This window comes from Scyliorhinus torazame, chromosome 12, assembly GCF_047496885.1.
Source record: "Scyliorhinus torazame isolate Kashiwa2021f chromosome 12, sScyTor2.1, whole genome shotgun sequence".
In the NCBI taxonomy this organism is placed as follows: Eukaryota; Metazoa; Chordata; class Chondrichthyes; order Carcharhiniformes; family Scyliorhinidae; genus Scyliorhinus; species Scyliorhinus torazame.
Window position 1 is genome coordinate 65,936,324 of NC_092718.1, and position 19,889 is coordinate 65,956,212.

Here is a 19,889-nt window from a genome sequence, read left to right on the forward strand (position 1 = left end):
GTGAGGGGTGGAGGTAGTGATGGATGGAGGCAGTGAGGGATGGAGGCAGTGACGGGTGGAGGCAGTGAGGGGTGGAGGCAGTGAGGGGCTGGGACAGTGAAGAGTTGAGGCAGTGAGGGATTCAGGCAGTGAGGGATTCAGGCAGTGAGGGGCTGAGGCAGTGAAGACTTGAGGCAGTGAGTTGTTGAGGCAGTGAGGGGCTGAGGCAGTGAGGGGCTGAGGCAGTGAGGGGCTGAGGCAGTGAGGGGCTGAGGCAGTGAGGGGCTGAGGCAGTGAGGGGCTGAGGCACTGAGGGATTGAGGCAGTGAAGGGCTGAGGCAGTGAGGGGCTGAGGCAGTGAGGGGCTGAGGCAGTGAGGGGTGGAGGCAGTGAGGGGTTGAGGCAGTGAGGGGTTGAGGCAGTGAGGGGTTGAGGCAGTGAGAGGCTGAGGCAGTGAGGGGTTGAGGCAGTGAGGGGTTGAGGCAGTGAGGGGTTGAGGCAGTGAGGGGCTGAGGCAGTGAGGGGCTGAGGCAGTGAGGGATTGAGGCAGTGAGGGATTGAGGCAGTGAGGGGCTGAGGCAGTGAGGGGCTGAGGCAGTGAGGGGCTGAGGCAGTGAGGGGCTGAGGCAGTGAGGGGTGGAGGCAGTGAGGGGTGGAGGCAGTGAGGGGCTGGCACAGTGAAGGGTTGAGGCAGTGAGGGATTGAGGCAGTGAGGGGTTGAGGCAGTGAGGGGTTGAGGCAGTGAGGGGTTGAGGCAGTGAGGGGCTGAGGCAGTGAGGGGCTGAGGCAGTGAGGGGCTGAGGCAGTGAGGGGCTGAGGCAGTGAGGGGTTGAGGCAGCGAGGGGCTGAGGCAGCGAGGGGTTGAGGCAGCGAGGGGCTGAGGCAGCGAGGGATTGAGGCAGCGAGGGATTGAGGCAGCGAGGGATTGAGGCAGCGAGGGGCTGAGGCAGCGAGGGGCTGAGGCAGCGAGGGGCTGAGGCAGCGAGGGGCTGAGGCAGTGAGGGGCTGAGGCAGTGAGGGATTGAGGCAGTGAGGGGCTGAGGCAGTGAGGGGCTGAGGCAGTGAGGGGCTGAGGCAGTGAGGGATGGAGGCAGTGAGGGGTGGAGGCAGTGAGGGGCTGAGGCAGTGAGGGGCTGAGGCAGTGAGGGATTGAGGCAGTGAGGGATTGAGGCAGTGAGGGATTGAGGCAGTGAGGGGCCGAGGCAGTGAGGGGCTGAGGCAGTGAGGGGCTGAGGCAGTGAGGGATGGAGGCAGTGAGGGATGGAGGCAGTGAGGGATGGAGGTAGTGAGGGGTGGAGGCAGTGAGGGATGGAGGCAGTGAGGGGTGGAGGCAGTGAGGAGTGGAGGCAGTGAGGAGTGGAGGCAGTGAGGGGCTGGGACAGTGAAGAGTTGAGGCAGTGAGGGATTCAGGCAGTGAGGGATTCAGGCAGTGAGGGGCTGAGGCAGTGAAGACTTGAGGCAGTGAGGGGTTGAGGCAGTGAGGGGTTGAGGCAGTGAGGGGCTGAGGCAGTGAGAGGCTGAGGCACTGAGGGATTGAGGCAGTGAGGGGCTGAGGCAGTGAGGGATTGAGGCAGTGAGGGGCTGAGGCAGTGAGGGATTGAGGCACTGAGGGATTGAGGCAGTGAGGGGCTGAGGCAGTGAGGGGTTGAGGCAGTGAGGGGCTGAGGCAGTGAGGGATTGAGGCAGTGAGGGATTGAGGCAGTGAGGGGCTGAGGCAGTGAGGGGCTGAGGCAGTGAGGGATGGAGGCAGTGAGGGATGGAGGCAGTGAGGGGTTGAGGGATGGAGGCAGTGAGGATGGAGGCAGTGAGGGATGGAGGCAGTGAGGGTTGAGGCAGTGAGGGGTTGAGGGATTGAGGCAGTGAGGGATTGAGGCAGTGAGGGCCTGAGGCAGTGAGGGATTGAGGCAGTGAGGGGTTGAGGGATGGAGGCAGTGAGGGATGGAGGCAGTGAGGGGTTGAGGGATGGAGGCAGTGAGGGATGGAGGCAGTGAGGGTTGAGGCAGTGAGGGGTTGAGGGATTGAGGCAGTGAGGGATGGAGGCAGTGAGGGATGGAGGCAGTGAGGGTTAAGGCAGTGAGGGGTTGAGGGATTGAGGCAGTGAGGGCCTGAGGCAGTGAGGGATTGAGGCAGTGAGGGGCTGAGGCAGTCAGGGGCTGAGGCAGTCAGGGGCTGAGGCAGTGAGGGGCGGAGGCAGTGAGGGGTGGAGGCAGTGAGGGGCTGAGGCAGTGAGGGATGGCGGCAGTGAGGGATGGAGGCAGTGAGGGATGGAGGCAGTGAGGGGTTGAGGGATGGAGGCAGTGAGGGATGGAGGCAGTGAGGGATGGAGGCAGTGAGGGTTAAGGCAGTGAGGGGTTGAGGGATTGAGGCAGTGAGGGCCTGAGGCAGTGAGGGATTGAGGCAGTGAGGGGCTGGGACTGAGCCTGCTGCATGGGCAGTGCCCAGGCTGCTGGAAGTCGCTCTGTCTCCACCCACATCCTCTCTCTCACTTCCTCATTGCTGAATCTCTCCGACTCCCAGGAAGAGTGTTTGTTTCTCCGCCACCGGAACGGCTCCGCTCCCGCTCCGGCTCCGCTCCCGCTCCGGCTCCCTGGGACAGACACCCGGCACCCTCCAGGTAAGCGCAGCGGGCGGGGTGCGGGCTGTCGGGGTTGCATCTGTCTGATATGAGCACAGCCCCTGGGGGCTTTGACAGCCTCCTCTTTACAATCTTTTTGTTTTCATCGTCTCGCCTTTAACGTGGGTGATGGCCGGTGTCGATGGCTCAGTAGTGTGTGCCCATGACTATCTCAACCTGCGGTTAAAGTTTTGGAGACATTGCTCACTGCCAAACACTTCAAAACATGTGCGCCCACAGCGCTTATTAGGTCCTATTTATAAACTGCAAGTTAGTCAACAGATCAATCAGTTACCAGGAAATTAATTTTGGTTTTCTGGCAGATGTTAGCCTGGCTGGTCACTGTGCTAACAGTTTGCTGTTTAAAGATTGGCCCTTTCTAAAGAGGTGTGAGATCAGACAGCAAACTCAGGCTTCAAGATGTGAAATGAAAGGTAGAAAATGTTGGCAATATTGGACAGACTGAATCAGGGAGTGGGGTCAGAATGGGGTCCAGGGTTCACCATCACTGGCCCATGCATATCTCCAGGCAAAATACCTCACAGTTGCTGAAATGCTTCTTGTTTTCAATGGTGGTTTGCTCATCACATAATCCCCATTTTGCTGGACATGCCTGTGTGACTGAATCAATCATAGAGAGAGAGGCCATTCTGCCCATCGTGCGTGTACCAGCTGTCCAAACGAGCGTCACGACTGCCTTCTCCCCTACCCCTGCACACTGTTTCTATTTAAATAATCCTCTGTCCTCTTGAATGTCTCGATTGAACCTGCCTCCCCATCAGCCGGGCTGTGCATTCCAGACCCCAACCACTCGCCGTGTGAAAAATGTTTTTCACCCAGCACATTTGTTGGCACGGTGGCGCAGTGGTTATAATAATACTAGTAATAATCTTTATTGTCACAAGTAGGCTTACGTTAACACTGCAATGAAGTTAGCACTGCTGCTTCACGTCACTGAGGACCCCGAGCGATTGATCCCGGGCCACTGTCTATGTGGAGTTTACACATTCTCCCTGTGTTTGTGTGGGTCTCACCCCCACAACCCAAAGATGTGCAGGGTAGGTGGTTGGCCACACTAAATTGCCCCTTAATTGGGAAAAAAAAAGAATTGGGTACTCTAAATTAAAAAGAATATTTGTGAAGCATAAAACTTTGGATTCTACACCCGCTGCAGGGGGTGAAGGAGGGTGCAGCGTGGAGAGTTGGTCAGCTCTCAGTGAAGGGGGGTGCGAGGGGAGAGGTGGTCAGCTCTCAGTGAAGGGGGGTGCGAGGGGAGAGGTGGTCAGCTCTCAGTGAAGGGGGTGCGAGGGGAGAGGTGGTCCGCTCTCAGTGAAGGGGGGGTGCAGGGGAGCAGTGGTCAGCTCTCAGTGAAGGGGGGTGCAGCGTGGAGAGGTGGTCAGCTCTCAGTGAAGGGGGAGTGCGGGGGGGAGAGGTGGTCAGCTCTTAGTGAATGAAGGGGGTGCGGGAGGGAGAGGTGGTCCACTCTCAGTGAAGGGGGGTGCGGGGGGGGCGACATGGTAAGCTCACAGTGAAGGGGGAGTGCAGCGTGGAGAGGTAGTCAGCTCTTAGTGAAGGCGGAGAGGGGGGTGCTGTGTGGAGAGGTGGTCAGCTCTCAGTAAAGGGAGTGTGCGGGAGGGAGAGGTATTCAGCTCTCAGTGAAGGGGGTGTGCGGGGGGGAGAGGTGGACAACTCTCAGTGAAGGGGAGGGTGCTGTGTGGAGAGGTGATCCGCTCTCAGTGAATGGGGGGTGCGGCGTGGAGAGGTGGTCAGCTCTCAGTGAGGAAGGGGTGCAGCGTGGAGAAATGGTCAGCTCTCAGTGAAGCGGGGGTGCGAGGGGGAGAGGTGGTCAGCTCTCAGTGAAGGGGGGGGTGCGAGGGGAGAGGTGGTCAGCTCTCAGTGAAGGGGGGGTACGGCGTGGAGAGGTGGTCAGCTCTCAGTGAGGATGGGGTGCAGCGTGGAGAGATGGTCAGCTCTCAGTGAGGATGGGGTGCAGCGTGGAGAGGTGGTCAGCTCTTAGTGAACGGGGGTGCGGCGTGGTGAGGTGGTCAGCTCTTAGTGAGGGGGAGGGAGGGTGCGTGCTGTGTGGCGAGATGATCCGCTCTCAGTGGCTGCATTTCAAGAGTAATTTATTGGTGAACCAATGAGCAGGATATCTGGCTCAAGCTGGGTGTTGGATGGAGCATCAAAACTGTTACTAAATTGGACAAAATGTAAATTGTGATTCTTTCTATTGATTAAGTGAATTGTGGTTTTGAATGTGTTTTGTTTGGCGCACTGGGCCAGATCTCCAGGACAAGTGGGGCACATTAGATTACGTTGTTCTCATGTGAGCCTTGACCAGGATTAAAGACCGCATCCGATTGCCATCTGCTTTGCTTTTCTTAATGATTCCTGACCTTGTTGTTTATCGCTGCCTTCCTCTCCTTCCTGTCCTTCAACAACTGCAACGTTCATTCATATCGCACATTTAATTTTGAGAAATATATCCCAAGGTGATGGGTCAAAATGTAAAACCAACTTAAAACGGTGTTCCATTGTGGTGGCAGAAACTCAACTGGAGAATGAGCTGTGGATTTGGGAGGCAGCAGCATGTTCAAGGGATCTGGAGAAGTCGGAGCTGGGGGTGGTCATTGACAATGACCAGCCAGTGGGCTTTTTGAGGACGGTGTGAAGACAAGCTTTGAAAGGGGGGAGGGCAGTGTCTGAGGAAGCACAGCTGTTTACAACGTCAGCCAGCGTGGGAAGCAGTTGGGAGGTCAGCAGTTTAATGGTAAGGTGGAGCTCATGGCCAAGATGACCTTGGAGAGGGCATGGGGCGGCGGGGAGGGTGGGCGGGGCACTAGAAAAGAAAATGTGAAATTATGGTGGGTACAAGAGTGAACCTTGTGGAAGGTTTGGCTTGTTGGGCAGTGGAAGAGAGGATTGGGCCAGAGACAGCTGAGAAAATGGTATCAATCGAAGCGACAATGAAGGCAGGTGGCAGTGAGGATGGAAAGGGCAGGGGTAATTAGATTTGGGATATAGCCCTCGATCAAAGGAGCCGGGGAGTTCATTTTGCCCTCCAGAGTGACACAAGCGTGGGTGAGTGGAAAGCTGTGTTATAAGTGGTCCAGTTCTGGGCCTCTCTGAATTGTGGGAATCCATGTGAAAACATTACCAGGAAATGTCAGCAAAGGAAGAGATGAAAGGAAAAAATCAGATATGGAGATGGGGAAGCGATTGAACTGATTAACAAATGCAGAAATATCCAGCTTAATGGTGGACCATAGGTAAGAGAGTTGGGAGTTCAAAAGTACTTTCCTAAATGATTTGGGAAAGGGTTTCTTCCAGGGATGTATACAGAATCTTGGGCTGGGAGGAGGAGGGGGAAAGTGGGTGGTCAGGAGTAGGAAGTGGTCATAAAGTGGTGGCCCTGACCATAAGGAAATGACCGAGGGACCAGACGACACTGATCAAAAGGGAGAATGCGAAATGGACTGAGATTGAAATCACAACAGTGAAATAAGATGCAACTCACTCCAAAGCCCGAGGGAGGAAAGGATGGAGGGAAATCTCTCAGAGACACTTTGGATGGATTGAAGAGTGTTAAAAGCATGAGAGGGAATATGCTGGAATTGAGTGAGGTGCTCAAAGGGGAAGATGCCTGAGTATTTGGGGAGTAATCCAGGTGGAATTTGGTGATAAGGGCCGCGGAACCCTCATGGTGGGTTGGGTAAGCTAGACAGAGGTATCAGGGAGGGACAGACTGTCATCAAATGTGATTCAAGTTTTGGTCAAAGCCAGATGTTCAATGCAATCATCCATAAGAAAGGCCAGCATAACAATGATCATGTCCGTGTGTGAATGACTGATCCCCATGACATTCCTGCAACTGATTCAGGAATGGGAAGGACCACCTTTTTGTTCACCGGGATAAGGCCATACAGCTCCGAGGCTGGTTTCCTCGTTTGTGCCTGGCTGATGATAGTGATACTCTGATTGTCCGCAAGATCCTGGAGAGAAAGAGTGGGATCATTGTCCGGTGTTTCGATTTCACCTGGGCCTGTGTGTGTGTGTGTAGGCTGTGGATCAAGGCAGGTTTGGGCCCGACTGTGAAGCCCCTGCAGGTGGATAGCCTTGTTAGTGTTCACTGTCATGACTCATACAAAGAATGAGTCATTCAGTGAGGTATGAGAGGGTAATTATACCCCAGGAAAGATTCCAAAGTGCAGAGGGGGTGTGGATCGTTGAACTGCTGGTAGAATTGGAACAGGCTAGTTTTGCCTGTCAATTTCTTCCTGATTTCTGTTGGTTTCGCTGTTCCTTCTTTCCGGACCTCCCCTGTTTCATTTTTCTCTCTCTCGCTCTCCTCCCTTATTTTTTTATTTTCACTTTCTCTTTGTCCTTTGTTACATTACTGTTTTTACACTTTCCGACATTTAACTTTGTGATTGGATCTGTTGGAGGGAACAATGTCAGGGCATGTCAAAGCTCAGTCGGAGAAGCAATATCTGGATGTAAGAGGGTCAGATAAGGGCCGCAACATCTGGGCAGGCGAGGAGGGCAGCTCGAGATAGAATCAGGACTGTGGGTCTGGATTGGGACGTTCTGAAAATCGAGTGGCAAATTAGGAAGATGGCAAGTTAGAGGGAGACATTGGGATGTTGGGATGGGGGGGTGGAGGGTGGGGGGGGTGACACTGAGGGGGGGAGCGGGTGGCGCAACAGGGAGTATGTTTCCCACGTCAGTAGCCTTGCCTTGATCCTCATAGAATCACAGAATTGTTACAGCACAGGAAGAGGTCATTTGGCATTGGCTCTCCAAATGAGCAAGTCACCTGGTGCCACTCACTCACCTTCTCCCAGGGCAGACTTTTACACTCCCCCCAAAGCAGGTTTTGAGTGTCGGGGGATGGGAGGAGTGTAAAATTTAATGGATGGGACTCCCCCTGGAAACCTGCCCGCCCAAACCCAGACACAACTTCACACTTGGGCTGGCAGGGCTTTGGGTGGGAAACTCACCCATTCACCTATTAAAGCCCTTAAGTGACCACTAAGTAGCCTTTTCTTGCTGGTGGGAGCGGGTTCAGGTCGGGTGGGAGAATGACATTGAAACCTTACCCCATCTCAGGCAGGAGAGGCTTGGGGGAGGGGGGAGTGGGGTATGCTTCCCATGTCAGAGTTGGGACACCCTGTCCCCCAGGACCCTGAATGGGTGTCCCGCCCACTGCCAATCAATACGTGAGTGAGGGTAAAATGGCAGTGGGAGTTCGAGAATCAGCGGCTGAGTGTTAGGTGCCGACTCTTGGGATGGCGAGTGCCGATCGCTTGCCATCCTTAAAATTCTACTCCTGTCTTCTTTTTCTGATAATCTCACTTCCTTTGAATGCTTCCATTGAACTGAATCCACCACACTCTCAAACCCCAACCACTCGCTGAGTGAAGAGGTTTCTTCTTGTATCAGATTTGCTTCTTTTGCAAATTACTTTAAAGCTGTGTCCTCACATTCTCGATCCTTCCCCGAGTGGGAACAGTTTCTCCCTGTCTACTCTGTCCAGACCCCTCAATTTTCCTCTCAACCTTTTTTTCTCAGATGAAAACAGTCCTAGAGGTCTACAGTGCAGAAAAGACCCTTCGGCCCATCACGCCTGTTCCGGTCAAAATCAACCACCTAACTATTCTAATCCCATTTTCCAGTTCCCGGCCCATAGCCTTGTATGCTTCGGCATCGCAACTGCACATCAAAATACTTTAATAAATCACGAGTGCGATGCACAGAACTGGGCACATTACTGAGGCCAAGCTAGTGACTTTGTCAAATTCAACATACCCTCCTTGCTCTGGTACTCTGTGCCCCTATTAGTGAAACCCAGGGTACTGTATGCTTAATTAACTGTTCTCTCAGGGCGGCACAGTGGTTAGCACTGCTGCCTCACAGTGCTGAGGACCCGGGTTCGATCCCGGTCTCGAGTTCGATCCCGGTCCCGGGTCACTGTCCGTGTGGAGTTTGCACATTCTCCCCGTATTTGCGTGGGTCTCACCCCCCACAACCCAAAGATGTGCAGCTTAGGTGGATCGGCCACGATAAATTGCACTTAATTGGGGAATAAATATAATTGGGTACTCTAAATTTATAATTTAAAAAAAATTAACTGTTCTCTCAACTTGTCCGATAACCTGGTCCCTCTGCTCCTGACACCCCCCCCCCCTTTGAAGTTGAAACCTTTTGTATTGTATCTCCAAGTTCTTCCGACCAAAATGAACTGCTTCACATTTCCCTGCATTGAACTTCATTGTTATTTATTAATTGGATCAATATATTTTTATTCATTACCCATCCCTAACTGCCTTTGAACTACTTGAACTGAGTGCCTTGCCAGTCCATTTCAGAGGGCATAATTCCAGATTGTTTAAATTGAATTCAAATTTCACGCACTGCCATGGTGGGATTTGAACCCAGGTCCCCAGAGCATTGCTATGGGTCTCTGAATTACTCCCAGCATTACCATTCATTCTCATACACTCAAAACAAATGATTTATTCAGCATCCCTGGTTCTTCACGGGCTCTAATTTGATGGAAACTATCACAGCATGTTTATAAAAGTGAATCAACATTTCCCTCACAGAAACATAGCCAGTTCTAGGAGATGAGAAACTCCTGGGCTCTCGCACCTTCTGAGCTTTCAAAAAAATCCCCTCTGCCCTCCTGACTCTTTCCTGGGATATAATAATCTTTATTATTGTCACAAGTAGGCTTACTTTAACACTGCAATGAAGTTATTGTGAAAATCCTCAGGTTGCCACATTCCGTCGCCTGTTCGGGTACACAGAGGGAGAATTCAGAATGTCCAATTCACCTAACAGCCGTCTTTCGGGACTTGTGGGAGGAAACCGGAGCACCCGGAGGAAACCCACGCAGGCACGGGGAGAACATGCAGACTCCGCACAGACAGTGACCCAAGCCTGGAATCAAACCTGGGACCCTGGCGCTGTGAAGCAACAGTGCTAACCACTGTGCTACCGTGCCGCTGTACACCCTCCCATACCTCATTGAATGACTCAGTATGGGTCATGGCAGTGAGCATTGACAGGCTATTCGCCTGCAGGGGCTTCACAGTTGAAGCCAAGTCTTTCCTGATCCACAGTCCTGGATGAAGTGGGAACCCTGGACAATTGTCCCACTCTTTCTCACCAGGATCTCGTGGACCAATCACAGGATTGCTTTTGTCAGCCAGGCACTAAGGGACAACCAGCCTCGGAACGTCAAGCACTTAGTAACTTAGACGGTTACTATCCATCCCAGCGGATAATGAGGTGATCCTTTCCATCCTTGAATCAGTGAAATGATTCCTTGATCACAACAAATATATCCTTTCATTATTAACCTGCTGGAGCGATGCATTCTGACTAAAACAACAAAGGTAGAAAATGCCGGAAATATTCAGCAGGCCTGGCCGCATCTATGGAAAGAATTAACTTTCAGGTTAGTTATCTTTCATCAGATGTGGGAAGTGTATAAATACAGGGATTGGAGGGGGGGAGGAAAACAAAAGGGAAGGTCTGTATTAGCATGGAGAGGGGGGGGGGGGGCGATTAAAAGGATGATGGTTCAACAAAAGGTGATAAAGGGATAAGTAAAGAGACAAAAGGTGTGTCCAGAGGAGATGTGGATAGCAGTAGCAATACCACTGCCAGTCCCGCTCCTGTGCAAAGTAAAAAGAGATTTGTTGAACTCAGTGTTGAGTCTGGAAAATTGGACATTCCCTCATCAAAAATTGAGATGCTGTTCCATAGAATCTACAGAATTCCAACAGTGGAGAAGGAGGCCATTCGGCCCATCGGGTCAGCACCAACTCTCCAAAAGAGCACTCCACCAAGGCCCACTCCCCCACTTTGGACTCCAGCTCCTGTCCCCTTTATTTGAAGCTGGAGGATGCCAAGGACAGAGGTCATAGAGGAGTGGGATGGAGAATTACAATGATAATAATATAATATAATGATCTTTATTGTCACAAGTAGGCTTACGTTAACACTGCAATGAAGTTACTGTGAAAAGCCCCTAGTGATGGGTGCTGGCAGCTGGAGGTCAGGCTGAATGGAGGTGTTTAACAAAGCAATCACACAATCTGGGTCTGGTCTCCCCACTGTCGAGGAGACCACACAATGAGTTGCAAATAGAGTCAACTAAATGGAAGGAAGTGGATATGCATTGCCCTTTCACCTGGAGGGAGTGTTTGAGGTTCTGGATGGTGCGAAGCGAGATGGTCAAGTTGCAGTTTTGCATTTTGTACACCTACTTGATAAGGAGACTGGATGTTGGACAAATGGGGAGAATGGACCATTGTTACATAGAGGGTGAAATGGTCTCTGAATATTGAAAAAATATGTCTGACCTACTGCTTATTTTCAGCCTGTAGTCTTCTGTCTCTAATTCAGATTCCAACATCCGCACTATTTTGCTTCAGTGTTAGTGTTTTGTCAGGGCGGCACAGTGATTAGGACTGCTGCCTCACAGCGCTAGGGACCCAGGTTCAATACCAGCCTTGGGTGACTGTCAGTCTGGAGTTTGCACATCCTCCCCGTGTCTGCATGGGTTTCCACCGTGCGCTCCGGTTTCCTCCCACAGTCCAAAGATGTGCAGGTTAGGTGGATTGGCCATGATAAATTGCCCCTTAGTGTCCAGGGATGTACAGATTAGGTGGGATTAGGGCGATAGGGCGGGGGAGTGTGGCTCCTTCTTTAAGAGGGTCAGTGCAAACTAGACAGGCCGAATGGCCTTCTTCTGCACTGTAGCGATTCTATGACACTGTCATACCCAGTGTTTCGATATTTTGTTCACTGATACTTGTCTTTCAGGAATGCCCACCTTGAAGCCGTTCCCTCTGACATTATTTCTAATTGTCTCTTTCCCTGTTTGTTGCTTTCTGTTTCATTTTGTGTTTGAACAAGTTTTGGAAGGAGTTCTGTTCAGACTCGCAGTGACAAAACCACTAAGCAAAAAGGAGAAGCTTGTAGGTTAGAAGCAAAGCTGATGGTTAACCCTGTGCCTCAGTTATGGTGGCTGCTTCCAGTTCATCCGAGTTAGGCTGCTTCTAGATTCATCATTTGTACTTAGTGTGACTGTGCATTCCTATCTTCCAGCAATAGTTCCTGGGTGAAATACCATTTTGCTATCTCTGATAAAGTCCCAATGTACTCACACTTTTAATTTCATGACTATATGCTTCATGGTTAAGTGAGGTACCGCACAGAGAATGTACTGTTGGTTCCCTTGGAGAAAGATGTTTGTTAAATGTCTGAATGATTAATACATTCAAGAGGAATATCCAGAATGATTTCATTATTATTGTTGTTAGCGATAATGAATGGTTCCACACTATTGCAGTTGCCATGACTGCAATCCTCAATAGATGGTTTACAGATTGATATCTGGGCCGGAATTCTCCGGCTGTTGGGATTCCATGTTCCCGCCGGGGGCACACCCCCACCTGCAGGTTTCCTGGTGGCATGGGGTGGCTTCAATGGGAAATCTCATTGGCAAGCAGCAGACAGAGAGAATCCCACCGCCAGCGAACGGCGCGCTGTCGAGAAGCACGTGGCTGGGTGTTGTCCAAAAAGTGTCATTGCAGCTTGAACGATCAGCTTCAAAAAGATCTTCCATCCTTAACACCAAGTGGAAAAGAAAAATCTGTTGTTTATGTTCAATTAGCCAGTTCGTATTTTCCATTTCTCCTGGGGCAGGACATCAATGAAAGAAGAGGAGGACACTATCGTATAGCTGCTCCTTTTTTATATTTTATTCATGTGAGGTGGGCATCACTGGTTGGGCCAGCATTTATTGCCCATCCCTAATTGCCCTTGAACTGAGTGGCTTGCTAGGCCGTTACAGAGGGCATATAAGAGTCAACCACATTGCTGTGGACCTGGAGTCACTTTTAGGCCAGACCAGATAAGGACGGCAGAATTCCTTCCTAAAGGAACATTAGTGAAGCAGATGGACCTTTACGACAATCGGCAATGGTTTCATGAACATCATTAGGCTTTCAATTACTCGGGTCCCCAGAGCGTTACCCTGCGTATCTGGATTACTAGTCCATTGACAGTACCATTGCCCCCCTCTAGCGCTGAGAGCTTGAAAAATGTTGTGGTTTTTTTTGTAGAAAGGCTAGGCCATATAGACAAGTATAGGCCGCTGTGTGAGTATGTTTTCTGTCCCAGCTATTTTGTGCCCCTGGATTAAGATTAGAAAATTTGGACACCCATCCTAACAAGATCTTTCAAGTGGGTTACCTGAATACAAACATTTCCATAGAACCAGAGAATTCCTACCATACAGAAGGAGGCCATTCAAACCATCAAGTCTGCACCGACCCTCCGAAAAAGCACCCTACACAGGCTTACTCTTTCTCCCCATCCCTGTAACCTCACCTCACTGAGGGGCAATTTATCATGGCCAATCCACCTAACCCGCATATCTTTGGACTGTGGGAGGAAACCGGAGCACCCGGAGTAAACCCACACCGACATGGGGAGAAAGTGCAAACTCCACACAGACAGTCACCCAAGGTTGGAATTGAACTCGGTCCCTGGCGTTGTGAGGCAGCAGTGCTAACCACTGTGCCACCGTGCCACCCTGAATATGTTCATGCCAGGTTAAAATATACGGCTCAGAAAATCCAGAGGGTGGTTTTTGACCCCAGGTGAGAGATGGCTCCATATTACAACTCGCCTCAGCTAGTGTGCAGCTTATGACAGCTGGGCCTGTTGCCACGGCATCTCAGCAAGAAGCTTTGTGGATGGAAGAATTCCTCTGGGAGAGATAATAGGGCCAGATTGGTGGCAATGTAACTGATAAACATTTGTATTTTTAACAGGGATTAAACAGGTGCTGAAGATCCACTGGGAACGTCAGACGGCATGTGGAATGATCACCTCGGAGATCAGTGAAGCAACCACTGCTGAGATGTACTGGGATGTGGGGCATGAGCACAGTCATGAAGACATCATGGCACAGGAAACAGGTAAAGTAGAAATATTGGCAAATCATTTATTATCCACGTTGGTTCAAACATGGACATAGGATCTGAACACAAGTGGTGAGGTGAGAGTCCACTGCCCTTGACATCAAGGCAGTGTTTGACCGCGTGTGGCATCAAGGAGCTTGAGCAAAACTGGAGTCAATGGGGATTGGGGATAAAACTCTTCACTGGTTGGTGTCAAAGAAGATGGTTGTGGTGGTTGGAGGTCAATCATCTCAGTTCTGGAATATCTCTGCAGGAGTTCCTCAGGTTAGTGTGCTAGGCTCAACCATCTTTAGCTGCTCCGTCAATGACCTTCCTTCCATCATAAGGTCAGAAGTGGGGATGTTCGCACAATCTTCACCATTTGCGACTCCTCAGATACTGAAGCAGCCCAGTGCAAATGCAGCAAGACCTGGACAATTCAGGGTTGGTCTGATAAGTGGCAAGTAACATCCATGCCACACAAGTGACAGGTAATGACCTTCTCCAACAAGAGAGAATCTAGCCATCACCCCTTGACATTTAATGAGATTACCATTGCTGAATCCCCCACTATCAACATCCTGGAGGTTACCATTGACCAGAAACTGAACTGGACTAGCCATATAAATACTGTGGCTACAAGAGCAGGTCAGAGGCTAGGAATCCTCACACCCTGACTCCCCAAAGCCTGTCCACCACCTACAAGGCGCAAGTCAGGAGTGTAATGAAATACTCCATACTTGCCTTGATGAATGCAGCTCCAACACTCAAGAAGGTCGGCACCATCCAAGACAAAGCAGCTCGCTTGATTGGCACCCCTTCCACAAACATTCACTCCCTCAGCCACTGACGAACAGTAGCAGCCATGTGTACCATCCACAAGATGCACTGCTGAAAGTTATGAAGGCTCCTTGGGCAGCACCTTCCAAACTCACAATCTCTACCATCTAGAACGACAAGGGCAGCACATACCTGGGAACTCCTCCACCTGGAAGTGCCCCTCCAAGTCACTCAGCATCTTGACTTGCAAATATATCGCCATTCCATCACTGTTGCTTAGTCAAATCCTGGAACTCCCTCTCTAGCAGCACTCTGGTTGTACCTACATCACATGGACTGCAGCGGTTCCAGAAGTCAGCTCACCACCACCTTCTCAAGGACCATTAAGGATGGACAATAAATGCTGACCTAGCCAGTGACCCCCATGTCCCATAAGCAAATGTTTTTAAAGTTGCTGGTAACTGTGTCCACATTTAATATAATGACTGTTCGGAGATTAATATCAGAGTGGTGGCAGAAAATATCCACTTGCTATTATTTTGTAACTTTGGCATCAGTATGTTTGCATCTCCACTGCATCTCAGATCTCCAACCACCAACTCTAGTCGCAAGAGACATGCTTGTTAGGTGAATAGGACATTCTGAATTCTCCCTCTGTGTACCCGAACAGGCACCGGAATGTGACAGCTAGGGGATTTTCACAGTAACTTAATTGCAGTGTTAATGTAAGCCTATTTGTGAAAATAATAAAGATTATTGTTAGTAGTACTGAGAGATAAACGAGTGCCTATATTGTTCTGTACATAGACACTCGATTTTGCATTAAACCTTGCTATCAGCTCATGGTTTGACTTCAGGCCTCTGAAGCCTGAAGAGAATGACACCCAGACTTGCTGGAGAGAGAGTTAACCCTCACTGTGGCCTTCTGAAGCTAATTAGGTCGATCTTTTTGGAGAGAATTAGTTAGGTGCCTTCATCCAGGCTCCAGAATCAAAAGTGAAACAAAACTGGAACCTCATGACTCTGAAACATACCAGTGGGATCAGATCCAATCACCACCTGTTACTGGGCAGAGCACAGCCTTTTGGGCCAATTCATTCAGTCATCAACCAAACCAATGAACCAAGTCATCACTGACACTGGCCAGTCTGCAATCACCAGTCTAAATCAGCACAGCCTTCTTCTTGAAATAAAGGCACAGGGCACGGTTTTCTTCTGCATGAATTAAAGATACAGGCTGCCTTAAAAGACACAAATCCTTAAATCATCCCTGGATCAAAAATGTAATGGCAAAAATAAAAGAAAGGGGGAATAAGGGAATAAACCAGAAGAAACAGGAAGGACCCTTACACTTGAGAAGCTTAGGCTCAGAGTCATTGAGCTGGAGGACGAGCTGTGGGCACGTGACCCATCAGGGAGGGGGAAAGTTTTTTTTAAAAAATAATTTTTATTCAAATTTTCACAAAATATCAAAAACAAAGTACAGAAAGAAAAGAACAACCCCCCCCCATATACATAAATAATAAATTAACAGCCTTAATCAACACAAAGGCAAATATACACGCCCACTCAAGAGAAACGAAAAACAAACCAACCCCCTCCCCTTGGGTTGCTGCCGCTGCTGACCATCTTCTAACGTTCTGCCAGGAAGTCTAGGAACGGTTGCCACCGCCTGAAGAACCCTTGTACCGATCCCCTTAAGGCGAATTTCACCCTCTCCAACTTAATAAACCCCGCCATATCGCTGATCCAGGATTCCACGCTTGGGGGCCTCGCATCCTTCCACTGAAGAAGAATCCTTCGCCGGGCTACCAGGGACGCAAAGGCCAGAATACCGGCCTCTTTCGCCTCCTGCACTCCCGGCTCCTCTGCCACCCCATATATTGTGAGCCCCCAGCCCGGCTTGACCTTGGTACCTACCACCCTCGACACCGTCCTCGCTACACCCTTCCAAAAGTCCTTCAGCGCTGGGCAGGCCCAGAACATATGGGTGTGATTTGCTGGGCTCCCTGAGCACCTAACACACCTGTCCTCACCGCCAAAAAACCGGCTCATCCTTGCCCCGGTCATGTGAGCCCTGCGCAGCACCTTAAACTGTATGAGGCTGAGTCTCGCACAAGAGGAGGAAGAGTTCACCCTCCCCAGGGTATCCACCCACATCACTTCATCAATCTCCTCACCCAACTCCTCCCACTTACCCTTTAGCTCCTCCACCGAGGCCTCCTCCTCCTCCTACATCACCTGATACGTTGCCGAGATCCTCCCCTCTCCAGCCCACACCCCCGACAGCACCCTGTCCTGAACCCCCCATGGCGGCAACAGTGGGAACTCCACCACCTGTCGCCGAACAAACGCCCTTGCCTGCATATATCTGAAGATGTTCCCCGGGGGGGGGGCCCGAACTTCTCCTCCAGATCACCCAGGCTCGCAAACTTCCCGTCCACAAACAGGTCCCCCATCCTTCCAATACCTACCCTGTGCCAGCTCAGAAACCCTCCATCCATCCTCCCCGGGACAAACCGGTGATTTTCCCGAATCAGGGACCACACCGAGGCCCCCACCTCCCCCCTGTGACGTCTCCATTGCCCCCAAACCTTGAGGGTAGCCGCCACCACCGGGCTCATGGTGTACCTCATTGGAGGAAGCAGCAGCGTCGCCGTCACCAGCGCCTCCAGGCTCGTGCCCACACAGGGCGCCATCTCCAGCCTCTTCCATGCCGCCTCATCCCCCTCCATCACCCACTTACGCCCCATTGCCACGTTGGTGGCCCAATCATACAAAAGAACAAAGAAATGTACAGCACAGGAACAGGCCCTTCGGCCCTCCAAGCCCGTGCCGACCATGCTGCCCGACTAAACTACAATCTTCTACACTTTCTGGGTCCGTATCCCTCTATTCCCATCCTATTCATGTATTTGTCAAGATGCCCCTTAAATGTCACTATCGTCCCTGCTTCCACCACCTCCTCCGGTAGCGAGTTCCAGGCACCCACTACCCTCTGCGTAAAACACTTGCCTCGTACATCTACTCTAAACCTTGCCCCTCTCACCTTAAACCTATGCCCCCTAGTAATTGACCCCTCTACCCTGGGGAAAATCCTCTGACTATCCACTCTGTCTATGCCCCTCATAATTTTGTAGACCTCTATCAGGTCTCCCCTCAACCTCCTTTGTTCCAGTGAGAACAAACCGAGTTTATTCAACCGCTCCTCATAGCTAATGCCCTCCATACCAGGCAACATTCTGGTAAATCTCTTCTGCACCCTCTCTAAAGCCTCCACATCCTTCTGGTAGTGTGGCGACCAGAATTGAACACTATACTCCAAGTGTGGCCTAACTAAGGTTCTATACAGCTGCAACATGACTTGCCAATTCTTATACTCAATGCCCCGGCCAATGAAGGCAAGCATGCCGTATGCCTTCTTGACTACCTTCTCCACCTGTGTTGCCCCTTTCAATGACCTGTGGACCTGTACTCCTAGATCTCTTTGACTTTCAATACTCTTCAGGGTTCTACCATTCACTGTATATTCCCTACCTGCATTAGACCTTCCAAAATGCATTACCTCACATTTGTCCGGATTAAACTCCATCTGCCATCTCTCCGCCCAAGTCTCCAAACAATCTAAATCCTGCTGTATCCTCTGACAGTCCTCATCGCTATCCGCAATTCCACCAACCTTTGTGTCGTCTGCAAACTTACTAATCAGACCAGTTACATTTTCCTCCAAATCATTTATATATACTACAAAGAGCAAAGGTCCCAGCACTGATCCCTGTGGAACACCACTGGTCACAGCCCTCCAATTAGAAAAGCATCCTTCCATTGCTACTCTCTGCCTTCTATGACCTAGCCAGTTCTGTATCCACCTTGCCAGCTCCCCCATGATCCCGTGTGACTTCACCTTTTGTACTAGTCTACCATGAGGGACCTAGTCAAAGGCCTTACTGAAGTCCATATAGACAACATCCACTGCCCTACCTGCATCAATCATCTTAGTGACTTCCTCGAAAAACTCTATCAAGTTAGTGAGACACGACCTCCCCTTCACAAAACCATGCTGCCTCTCACTAATACGTCCATTTGCTTCCAAATGGGAGTAGATCCTGTCTCGAAGAATTCTCTCCAGTAATTTCCCTACCATTGAAGTAAGGCTCACCGGCCTGTAGTTCCCTGGATTATCCTTGCTACCCTTCTTAAACAGAGGAACAACATTGGCTATTCTCCAGACCTCCGGGACATCCCCTGAAGACAGTGAGGATCCAAAGATTTCTGTCAAGGCCGCAGCAATTTCCTCTCCAGCCTCCTTCAGTATTCTGGGGTAGATCCCATCAGGCCCTGGGGACTTATCTACCTTAATATTTTTTAAGACACCCAACACCTCGTCTTTTTGGATCACAATGTGACCCAGGCTATCTACACACCCTTCTCCAGACTCAACATCTACCAATTTCTTCTCTTTGGTGAATACTGATGCAAAGTATTCATTTAGTACCTCGCCCATTTCCTCTGGCTCCACACATAGATTCCCTTGCCTATCCTTCAGTGGGCCAACCCTTTCCCTGGCTACCCTCTTGGTTTTTATGTACGTGTAAAAAGCCTTGGGATTTTCCTTAACCCTATTTGCCAATGACTTTTCGTGACCCCTTCTAGCCCTCCTGACTCCTTGCTTAAGTTCCTTCCTACTTTCCTTATATTCCACGCAGGCTTCGTCTGTTCCCAGCCTTTTAGCCCTGACAAATGCCTCCTTTTTCTTTTTGACGAGGCCTACAATATCTCTCGTTATCCAAGGTTCCCGAAAATTGCCGTATTTATCCTTCTTCCTCACAGGAACATGCCGGTCCTGAATTCCTTTCAACTGACACTTGAAAGCCTCCCACATGTCAGATGTTGATTTGCCCTCAAACATCCGCCCCCAATCTATGTTCTTCAGTTCCCGCCTAATATTGTTATAATTAGCCTTCCCCCAATTTAGCACATTCATCCTAGGACCACTCTTAACCTTGTCCACCAGTACTTTAAAACTTACTGAATTGTGGTCACTGTTACCAAAATGCTCCCCTACTGAAACATCTACCACCTGGCCGGGCTCTTTCCCCAATACCAGGTCCAGTACCACCCCTTCCCTAGTTGGACTGTCTACAAATTGTTTTAAGAAGCCCTCCTGGATGCTCCTTACAAACTCCGCCCCGTCTAAGCCCCTGGCACTAAGTGAGTCCCAGTCAATATTGGGGAAGTTGAAGTCTCCCATCACCACAACCCTGTTGTTTTTACTCTTTTCCAAAATCTGTCTACCTATCTGCTCCTCTATCTCCCGCTGGCTGTTGGGAGGCCTGTAGTAAACCCCCAACATTGTGACTGCACCCTTCTTATTCCTGATCTCTACCCATATAGCCTCACTGCCCTCTGAGGTGTCCTCCCGCAGTACAGCTGTGATATTCTCCCTAACCAGTAGCGCAACTCCGCCACCCCTTTTACATCTCCCTCTATCTCGCCTGAAACATCTAAATCCTGGAACGTTTAGCTGCCAATCC

General features: G+C 50.5%; 1 protein-coding gene across 1 annotated transcript in view; it reads left to right on the forward strand.

Annotated features, from left to right (window-relative positions):
* The first annotated feature begins 2,484 nt into the window (after positions 1 to 2,484).
* lrrk1 (leucine-rich repeat kinase 1) overlaps positions 2,485 to 19,889 on the forward strand; it is a 246,870-nt gene continuing 229,465 nt past the window's right edge. Inside the window, exons 1-2 of the mRNA XM_072468809.1 lie at positions 2,485 to 2,593; positions 13,447 to 13,593. Of these exons, the coding sequence (XP_072324910.1) occupies positions 13,497 to 13,593 (97 nt within the window). The 5' untranslated portion in view covers positions 2,485 to 2,593; positions 13,447 to 13,496. The remainder of the gene's footprint in view (positions 2,594 to 13,446; positions 13,594 to 19,889) is intronic.